The 10,469-nt window shown below is 42.5% G+C and overlaps 1 protein-coding gene across 4 annotated transcripts in view; it reads left to right on the top strand.

Annotated features, from left to right (window-relative positions):
- The first annotated feature begins 3,930 nt into the window (after positions 1-3,930).
- RPGR (retinitis pigmentosa GTPase regulator) overlaps positions 3,931-10,469 on the top strand; it is a 94,483-nt gene continuing 87,944 nt past the window's right edge. For 3 of the 4 annotated variants that reach the window (XM_027875584.1, XM_027875585.1, XM_027875583.1), the window contains exon 1: positions 3,953-4,035. In XM_027875584.1, the coding sequence (XP_027731385.1) occupies positions 4,008-4,035 (28 nt within the window). In that variant the 5' untranslated portion in view covers positions 3,953-4,007. Of the gene's footprint in view, positions 4,036-10,469 lie in introns of all 4 variants that reach the window. The other variant, XM_027875582.1, reaches the window with a different exon arrangement.

The following is a 10,469-nucleotide window of genomic DNA, read 5'->3' as shown; positions in this document are numbered from 1 at the left end:
GGTCACACAGCTAGTAAGAGCCTGAGGTCACACTTGAACTCAGGTGTTACTGACTTTAGGTTCAATGCTCTATCCACTGTGCCACATAGCTGCCCTTATCCTCAGAATACAACAATGCTAATCATACCTTTACTGAAACTCATCAAAAGACACAAAAATCAAAGGTAAGTAATACAAAATCAGAACCAAATAACACTCAGCAGACAATCCATTCCTTCCTTTCACTGTCCCCCCTTCTTTTTCCTCTTCCTTCCTTTTCTTCTCCCTTTCCCCTCACAGAGAAGTACATTTTATGTCCCAATAGCATCAGCTGGCAGAAGGTCAGGCACTCGGTGGGTCAGAGTAGCAAAGACACCTTCTCCCTGTGATTACTTTTCATCCCCCCAAAGCAAGGTGCCCCATCAATCCAAGGGTTGTTTAGGCATTTGTCAAAACGGGACCTATGTGCCTTGGGGCTGTATGTGTCTGGACATCTGGACATTCATTCCCCCTTAGTACTGTGAGTTTTGTCAAGACCCTGCTGCAAACACCAGTAAGACCTGATTGCTGCATACAGACGTAGAATGAGGAAATATTCCCAAGGCAACTGATAGAGTAAGACTTTAACTAGATGGGAGCAGAAAAACAAAGCTGAAGAGGGGGAAAGTCCAGGAAAACAGCATTACAGACTAGGGGAAGAGGACAGCTTGGAGACATCTAGCTCAAAGTCATGTAGAACCTTTCTTGACAACTTCCCAAGCTACATCTAGAGCCGACATGAGATCCAGATTTTGGGGATAAAAACAGTTGTGTGGAAGAGAGTGTCTTTGATCCTCTGACCTGGTGAGACCCTCACCTTGTGCAGGCTGCTGCTGTTAAGAGCTAGGATGAGCCTCTTTGTGAGTGTGTGTGGAGAGAGACAGAGAGACAGAGAAAGGAAGGAAAGAAGGAAGGAAGCATGAATGGAAGAGGGAAAAAGAGAGGGAGACAGAGTAACAGAAAGAGAAACAAAGACAGACAGACAGACACACTCACACAGAGACAGAGAGACAGAGACACAAAGAGACAGAGACAGGCCATCCACTCAGTTCTGAATCCATCTAATTGTATTATATTCTAATTCATTTCTCTACATTTTCTACACGTGTGATAGGAGATACTTCATCAAATGCTTTACTAAAGTCTGTATCAACTACACAGCATTCCTCTGATTGTTAGTAATCTTGACCCTATAAATAAATAGATAAATAAATTAATAAATGGGTAGATAAATCAGTGAATAAGGTTAGTTGACATGACCTGTTCTTGAGATCGCTACTTCCCTTTCTACATGTTCACTAATATTCTCTTTAATGACCCATTCTAGAATTTTCTGAACAATCAAAGTCAAGTTTATTTGATGATAGTTTACAGACTCCATTTTCTTCCTGTTTATGAAAATTGGGACATTTTCACTTCTTCAATGTTTTGCTACCTTGGGGGCAGCTAGATGGCACAGTGGATAGAGCACCGGCCCTGGAGTCAGAAGGACCTGAGTTCAAATCTGGCCTCAGACCAAACACTTGACACTTACTAGCTGTGTGACCATGGGCAAGTCACTTAACCCCTATTGCCTTAAAAAAAATATTTTGCTACCTCTCCTGGTTTCCATGATCTTTCAAATATCACTGATAGTAGTTCAACCATAGCATCTGTCATTTCTTTCAGGACTTGAGGAAGTAGTTCATCTGGGCAAGGTGACTAGAACTAATCAAGGGCTTTCTAATTGATTTGGAGTATCAGCTTGGTGTTAGTCATTTTCTGCCATTTCTAGTGCAAAGATCATTGTGCTTGACAGAGAAAACAGAAGGAAAATAAGAGCAGAGCAGTTCTGTCTTCTGTTTGCAGTTATTGCCATCCTATCCACTCCTTACAAACGTCTTCTACTTTCTTTGATCCTCCTTTTTCTCCTGATAGAGCTAAAAACCAAACAAATCAAACATACTACCCTTTTAATTGTTTTTAGCTCGCCACCTAAGCCTCAGATCACTCTGAGATTCAGCACTTCTGACACTATTTTTAGAGGACTAGTTGATCCATTTTCTGTATTTTTCTTCTAAAGATTTAAGTTAATTAGTGAGTTCCCTGTGCATCTACATCAGTCTCTTTAGACAAATCACATTTTCCTACTAATTTCATACTTTTTTCCCTTCCTCCATGGTTTTAGTATTTCTTCATCCTTTGGTTGACAATTTTCTTTCTCCAAGAAGCATGCTGCTGAAGAAATCTCACTCTAAGGAGGCCAAATTCTGAATTCTCCAATATGGAGACAAATTGACATGAGCTGGTGTTGCTGCCCAGGAAATTGCCCTTCTCTGGCTAAAGGGCTAGATTCCAGTATCTCCCTGACTAGGGAATTCAATTCAAAGGTCTCTCTTCTTTACAGAGGAAATTGACTCGGTAACCTTGCCCTTCAACTCTATGGCCACAGGCAAGCTCATTTGTTCAGGACTTCGAAATCTAAGTCTTCACTATCTGTCATATACTCCTGGAGGAGGGAGGAAGAAGAAATCTTTTCCCTCTGGCCTAAAAGGAAGGTTATTTTTGTGCACTATGCTGCGGAAGCTTAATGAAGAGGGAGCAAAAGCGAATCACCTAGTTTTTGGAGGAAGGGTGGCTCTTCTGATAATATCTTTGCCGTATCCACCCAGTTGCCAACCACCTTGGAACCAATCCGAGGGGTTTCCTGCAGCCTCTCCACAAGGCTTATGTCTACTCTCATTGGAGGTGCCCTTTAGACGAAGGACCACACCCTTTAACATCAACAAATTGGGACTGTCAAATTAATGAGGGACTTACTTGATCACCTCTCCTTACAGCAGTCACTGAAATCACCCAATTTAGGATTGATTCAGCTACTCTGTCATTAAGTTAAATAACGCCCTGAGTGCGGAAGTACATTCTGAGCCACATATGCCAATTACAGCAGGATCCTGTCTTTGAGACACTTTGCTTTATCACAGCGGGCCTCCATAGCTTCTGCAGCCAAAGAGTTCACAGGGAACACCAACAATTTAACTTTGCAGCCACTGAGTTCTTGTGTGCTTGTGGTTGTCTCGACCCATTCCAATGCTTGTGATAACTGATATTTGTACATTGGAGTCAAGCTCTGCTTTTGTTCACTAGAAATCATCCCTTGTTCATTTCAGTTAAGCAAGCATTTATTAAGCATCTGCTGAATGCTCTATGGCCACAACGAACTTGCATACGACCATGGAGTTCAAGGGCAGGATTACTGAATCACAACCTCCTCTGTCGAGGAAAGGGGATTTTTAATTGAATTTTCTAGAATAATCATCTATCAAGCACCCGCTGGATGCACAGTGGGGATACAGAGACGCAGCCCCAGACGTCTATACTAAGGGAAGACGTGTATATCGATAAGAAAATCCAAAACATAGCGTGTCTCTAGTTATGTTGCTTCGGTAGATAATAACAGAAATGGAAAAATCAATTAAGTCTACAGGCATTTATTAATTGCCTACTATGTGCCCTTGCAAAGCGCTGGAAGCTGGAAAGGCTTTAATCATAAGATTGCATCCACTTTGAAACAGATGTTGCTCTTCGGTCCATTGTCTAGCACCTCTACGCCAATGCAGTACAAGAACGCATTGGGATATGTACCAGGAGGACCCTGATAAGTGGTGCGCAGTGCGCATGTGTACCGGCAGCCTCCTCAGACCCCGTACCGCCGCTCAGGACTCCTCCGTGCCAGGAGGGGGCGCTCGGCCCAGACCCGTCCCGGGCGCTCTCCCTCCCAATCCTCCGCACCCCGGGCCCCTCTCTGCCCTCCTCTTCCCCTCCCCCGTTCCGCCGCTTTCCGTTTGCGGCCTGCCCCGCCCCCGTTGCCCCTGGCGGCTCTTTGTTGACTTCCGGGAGGTGGGGAGCGCGCTTCCCCGCCGATGCCCGGAGCCGCGCCATGCGTACCGTGGGGGCCGCCAGCGAGGAGGACGGGGCGCAGCCTTAGACCGTGCAGAGCCGCCCCCGACATGGTGGAACCCGAGGAGCTGGTGCCGGGTGAGCATCGCCGGGGCGGGGGGGGCCGGGCCTCGCCCCCCGCTCCGCCTCCCCTCCTCTCCCCCGCTCTCCGTTCCGCCCCGCGGAGGGCCCGGAGGTGACGGTTTGAGGGGATGGACGCGGGCAGGAGGGTCTGGTGTCGGGGATGGGATAAAGGCCCCGAGGCTGGAGACGTGGCTGAGGCCTAAGGGAGCGTAGAGAATAAGCACTAAGCCACCTCCACCCCCAGGAAAGTATAAGGTCTTTCTGGGGAGCCCTCGCACCTTTGGGGAGCCCCCCAGGCTTACCCACGGGAAGCATGAAATCCTGTTTGATCAGCCCAGAGAGGGCTAGGTGACGACCGGAGTCACACAGCTGGTTAGTTGCCCCACGGGCGGCTCTTTTCCCCCCTCCCAGTGGTCCTTAAAGGATGTGGCTCTCATGATATAGTCTGGGGAAGTAAGTAAGCGATTGGTCTTCTGAGTTGGAGTCAGGCTGTGCCTTTGTTTGTTGGTAAGCATCAGCTCTACAAGCATCTATTCGGCACCTGCTGGATGCAAAGTGGGGATACAGTGACAAAATATTCAAGCTTCCGGGAGCTTGAAGCCTGTACTTGGGGAAGACAACGTGTACACCCATGGCTAAATCCAAAACACAGATGAACACCCAATTATGAGAATTGGGGAGCAATCATTTATTTAAGATATTCCTCATTAGGACCTTATCGAAAGCCCTACCAATGGTTTTTGGTGAATGTTATAAATTGTGTGTTTTGTATGTGTTTGTGTGTGTGTGTGAGCAGTAATTGGGATTGGATGGGTTTTTCTCTTCCTTCTCTACACCCCCTACTCTTGCTACAAATGTTGCTGGGGCCAAAAAGTTTAAGAGCTACTTGCTAAGAGGCTACACTATTTAATCAGTGGTATAATTGATTGTTTGTTAATTGGATTATATCAGATGAAAAAGTGGGGATTGGGTGGTAAAGGTAGTGAAGAGAGGGCGATGGAAATGGGTGAACCTGATCTGACAAGAGCCAAAACTAGCAGGGACCTGGGGTCTCCTACTATAGAAGTTAGTTTTCTTCAGGAAGGGATCTTGGAGATCTGTTCCAATCCCCTCAGTTTGCAGATAGGACTCTGAAGTCCAGAAGGGTAAGTAATGTGATCAGGGTCATAAAGCCTTAGTCACTTTCTTCTGCATCACTCTGCCTGCTGAGATTTTGGAAAAGTAGCTAGGTTAGTAGGTTATTAAAATGGGAGTCTGTAACTCTGGATTTCTTTCTTTAATCCTCCCTGAATTCTCTGGGCAACTATCAACCCCTCGAGTATCTTGAGCTTCCCATCTGTGATTCTCACTGATCTCAAGGCAATGGTAAATAAAACAGTTTTCTGGCAAGGAAATTATTGAAAAATAGAGTATTATTTTCTAGTCACAGTAGAGACACAGGGCAGCTAGGTGGCCACAGTGCCAGTCCTGGTACAGGAAGACTCATCTTCTTGAGTTCAAATCTTGTCCTCCAACACTGGTTATGTAACCATGGACAAGTCACTTAACCCTGTTTATCTCAGTTTTCTCATTGGTAAATGAGCTGTAGAAAGACATGACAAACCAGTCCAACATCTTTGCCAAGAAGACCCCAGATGGGGTTTTGAGGAATCATACATGACTCAAACAACTGAACAACAACAGAAAGGAATAAAAATTGAAACTGGAAGTCTGTGTTTGAAATTACTTTATGTTATTGAAAACTTCTTAACTTTATGCAGTAGCTTGTATTCTGACCTCTGTCTTCAGATTGGTCTTTGCTCAATATCTTTGAAATGGGCAAATCTTTGACTTCCTTAATCTCCTTTCCCTCCTTCTATTTTTATTCCTTATCTCCTGTATATTGGTGTCTCCTCTCCTCAGCCTTGCTTATGATTGGAGGGTTCCAGTCTTTTTATTCTGTTTAATTTTTGGCTTAAACAATAATTTATAATTTTATATGTACTTAACACAAATTAGCTGAAGGTTTAAAAATATTTAATGTAAGTTCAGATAGTGAAGAGAATTAGGGGAAAAAAACATATAACCACCTATTTTATCATTTAGCCAACAAGCTTTTCTTAAGTACTTACTTACTTTACATTTATTAAGTGCTTACTGGGGATTTAAAGAAAGATAAAACAAGGCTCTGCCCTTAAAAAGCTTACGTTCTAATTGGGATTGGGGAGACAACGTGTGAAAAACTAGGTCAGTATAGCTCAAAATAGTTAGAAGATAGTCTCAGAGGGAAAGGCAGTAGGAGTTGAGGAGAAGGGGAGAGTCCTCCTTGAAGCGTAAGGTAGAATTTGAACTATCAGTCAATAAGCATTTATTAAGTGCTTTTTATGTGCAAGACATTGTGGTAAGTACTAAGGATACAAAGAAAGGCAAAAGACAGCCCCTGTTTTCAAGGAACTCAATATAATGGGGAAGACAACAGGAAACAACTGTGTACAGATAAGATGTACACAGGATAAATTGGAGATCATCAGTAAAGGGAAGGTTCTAATAAAGGGTATCAGGAAAGGCTTCTCACAGAAGATAAGATTTAGCCTGGGTTTGGAGAAAGCTATAGGATCCAGGAGGAGAAATGTGGAAGGATGGAGCGTCTTGCACAAGGAACAGCAAAGAGGCCAAGGTCATGTGATTGAAGAGTACATGGTGGGAAGGTATAATAAGATTGGAAAGGTGTGAGGAGGCCAGGTTGTGAAGAGCTTTGCAAGTGAAAGAGAGAATATTATATTTTATCGTAGACGTAATAGGGAGCTACTGGAATTAATTTACTAGTAGTTGACATGGTCAGACCTGTAACTTAGAAAGGCAACTTTGTCAGCTGAACGGAGCGTGGACTGGAGTAGGTAGATACTTTAGTGGGCATGACAGTAGATGAAGATCCAGCAAAGGAGACAGAAAAGAATCAAGCGGGATGAGAACCAGGAAAGAGATCAGTGGGACAAAAACCTAGGGAAATGAAAATATCAAGGAGAAGAGGATGATTAGATGTTGTCAAAGGTCAATAGAGGTAAAGAAGGATGAGGATTTGGTAAAAAATACTAGAGTTAGCAATTAAGAGATCATTAATAACTTTGGAGAGAGTAGTTTCACTTGAGTGATAAAGTTAAAGCCACCCTGAAAGACAGTGAGAGGAAAAGGAGTGGAGGAATTGATTATAGTTAGACTTCTGAAAGAGTTTTGCTACAAAAGGGAGACAAGATCTTTGTCAATAATTAGTGCAGATTGACAGAACAAGTGAGCATTTTTTGAAATGGGGGAGACACTTTTTTTAGTCAGTATGAAAGCAGCCAGTAGACAGGGAAATAACGAAGATAATTGGGAAGGTGAGGATGATGGAAGGGGCAGTATGCTGAAGAAGATGGGATGGAATGGGGTTACTTGCATATGTGGAAGAGTTTGCCTTGGCAAGGAGAAGGGCTGCCTCTTCTTATGAGACAGGGGTAAAGGAGGAGGTAGTCACAGAAGGCATCTGGGGGATTGACATGAGGAGGAGAATAGAGGGAGTTCTTGTCAATTGACCTTTTTTTTTCCCCCAGTAAAATCTGAGGCAAGGTTTTTGGAGTAGGGTAGGGAGAGAGAGAGAGGTATGGTAAGTTTGAGAAAGAATGTCAAAAGTTTGGAAGAGCTGCTGTGGTGACTGGATTTTGAAGAATTGTGTTGCTGTAGTGAGGTCCCAGTTAAGGTTATATGACAGAAATTTGTAGTGGACTCAGAACAGTTAGGTGGTTTTCTCCAGCTTTGTTCAGTAGCCTATGTATAGGAGTGAGATCCGAGGCTTAGGATTGTCAGGGAGAGACTGTTGATATGTTAAGGGGCGAGGGACTCAAAAGAAGAGAAAAATGTAGAGTTAAACTGGTTCGCCAAAGTAGCATAGCTAGTGCAAGGATGATAGCTTGGGAAAGGACTGAGAGAGGTTCAGGCATTGAAAAAACAACTCAAAACCAAATTTGGAGTTGCAAAGCTTAGGGAGAGGTCAAATGACAATTGGTTGTGATAGATAAGGGAATTTCAAAGTTCATGAATATTGAAATGGGACTTCTGTGGGTGATGGCAAGATCAAGAGTATGACCATCTTTGCATGTGGGTAAGATGGAGTGGAGGAGTAGGCTATGGGAAGTGCAGTTAAGGTGAGGAATTGTAAAGTTGTGGTGTTTGAGGGAGCATCTGTATGTATGTTGAAGCCTTCTAGTATAAGATAAGGAATTGAGAAAGAGAGACTCACTGAATGTGTTGAGGAAAGAAGGAGAGTGTTCTAAAGGTTAGTAGATAACAACTACCAGAATTTTCATTGGGTGGTAGATATGGATAGAGTAAACCTCAGAGGATGAGAGGTTGCTGAGTGATGATAGTAGGGGAAGAACCTGAAAGTGGTAATGGAGAGCAAGGAGTATTCCAACTCCTCCCTCTCAGACAGTGAGTGAGGAGGTGGGGGTAAGGGAAAGTGCAGTCAGTACTGGGAATGGTGAACAGGGAGACTTATTAGGAGGGAAGTTCACTGTTCTTAGTGAGGCGGAAGAAGTGGGAAAGGAAAAGATTGAAGATGAAAGCAAGTTTGTTACCTGCAGGGCATTCCAGAGAGTACAGTAGAAGGCATAAGTAGCTTTAGAGTGGGACATTGGACGGAAGGATTGTTTTATGAGACACTGAATGTTAGCAATCAGTCAGTGGTTACCTTTATCAAGAAATCTTATATGATCTTGATGTTTGCACAAGAGACTCCTTGTTGAAGTGACAGCCTCTATGACTATTTTGTTCTACTGAGTCAAATGCTTTCTTATTAGTTGTATGAAGAAGTTGTATGATGTGCAGAATCTTTTATGAAAGCTTAACTGTTTTCTTCTCATATTTTGATCATTGATACTTTCAGAATGCATGAGGCATTCTCATAAAGATTTTATAAAGAAGAGAAAGGTCTGTTGGTCAGTAGTTATTAATGTTCTCTCTAGAACTCTTATCTTTTTTTTTTTAATATTAGTATCATCCATATTTTCCTGCATTTTCTTGTTATCGTTCCTCTCATTAGTATCCTGTAAAGGAATCCTTTAGTGCTGTCAAGGTAGTATAACTACCAGCACAGATTTCTTTAGTGTATGCTTGGTTTAGTCCAGTTGTTGTTTTTTTTCTCTTCCCGATTTTACTGCCTTTAGAGCTTTCTTCTTAGTATAATGTTGGGTACTAAATTGTTAAAGTCCAAAATTATGTTTCTTTTATCACTGATGATGAAAAATAGATCATTATAGGAATGTTGACAAACTTGTTCCATTTTGCTTCTATTTTGTTTCCTTCTACCGGCATCATCCATATATACTTTTGGTTGATATGGCTTATTTGATTCTCATATCAAAGCTTTCTCTAGACCTGTTTTTCCTTCCACTCTTTAGGATGATGTCTGGTGCAGGGTCCAAATGGAAATAGGATTCCCTATAGAGGGTGAGTTCTTTGGCATACTCCATACATGGATGATAATGTGCTGTTTTCATGAAACCTAGGATATCATAGGGCTTCCAGTGAGTTGGCTTAGTAGCCAAAAGCGATTGGCTTAACAGTCGATGCAGAAAAAAACTAAGTGAATGAATAATGCCAATTGTGCAGATTGCAACATGTAGTTGGATGGCCAGTCCTTTGAGTTAGTACATGAGTACAAATATTTGGTATAGGCATTACAGATGGACAGTGAGTTGAACCCAGAAATGAATTACATTTAGGAAATTATGTAATACTTTTATCTATTTCAAGCTGATCCTTGGTGCAAAAGTGCATCTTTTCAACACCTGCATTCTCCCTGCAATTCGGTATAGCTGAAGATCTCAGAACATAACAATTTCTGAGGAATAAAATTTTAGATGACCCAAATAATAGAGAAATTCACAATGGGTTCAAGCAAGATATAGTATGTTTCTAGTATTGAGACCATGGCCAGGAAATACAGAAAGGGATATCACTGAAGAAATAAACGTAGAGTCAGTAAAGGAGGTAGGCTGGTCATGTGGCCAAGAGGAAAGCATGTAGCAGTTCTGCTGTGCCAGTGCTCCACTTCAACCACAAAATGTAAACAAACAAAAAACCACAGAGGAAAGCTTCTAGCATTATTAGAAGGCCAATAGAAGAACACAGATAAAAATTGTGTAGAATCAAGAAAGCTTGTCATCTGTGTCGTGGAGGGAATACTCATTGATCCATTAAAGCATTGAAAAGCTGCAGTATTTTAGAGGAAGCAAATTATGTCTAGTATTGACATTTTCTTACAGCCTTTTTGTTTATGTTATGCAAAACACCAAGGTTTCGTGGAACATAGTTTGGAAAATGCTGGCATAGAAAACAGGTTCCTGTTGCCTTTTGCAGGCGTTTGTTGTTCTTTTTTTCCTAAAATGTGCAATCACAGTGTGATCACTGCAAGGGTAGTGTTATCTCTGCTG

Source organism: Vombatus ursinus, unplaced genomic scaffold (genome assembly GCF_900497805.2).
Source record: "Vombatus ursinus unplaced genomic scaffold, bare-nosed wombat genome assembly UNPS02014809.1, whole genome shotgun sequence".
Lineage (NCBI taxonomy): Eukaryota > Metazoa > Chordata > Mammalia > Diprotodontia > Vombatidae > Vombatus > Vombatus ursinus.
This window is presented reverse-complemented; position numbering and strand designations above follow the sequence as displayed.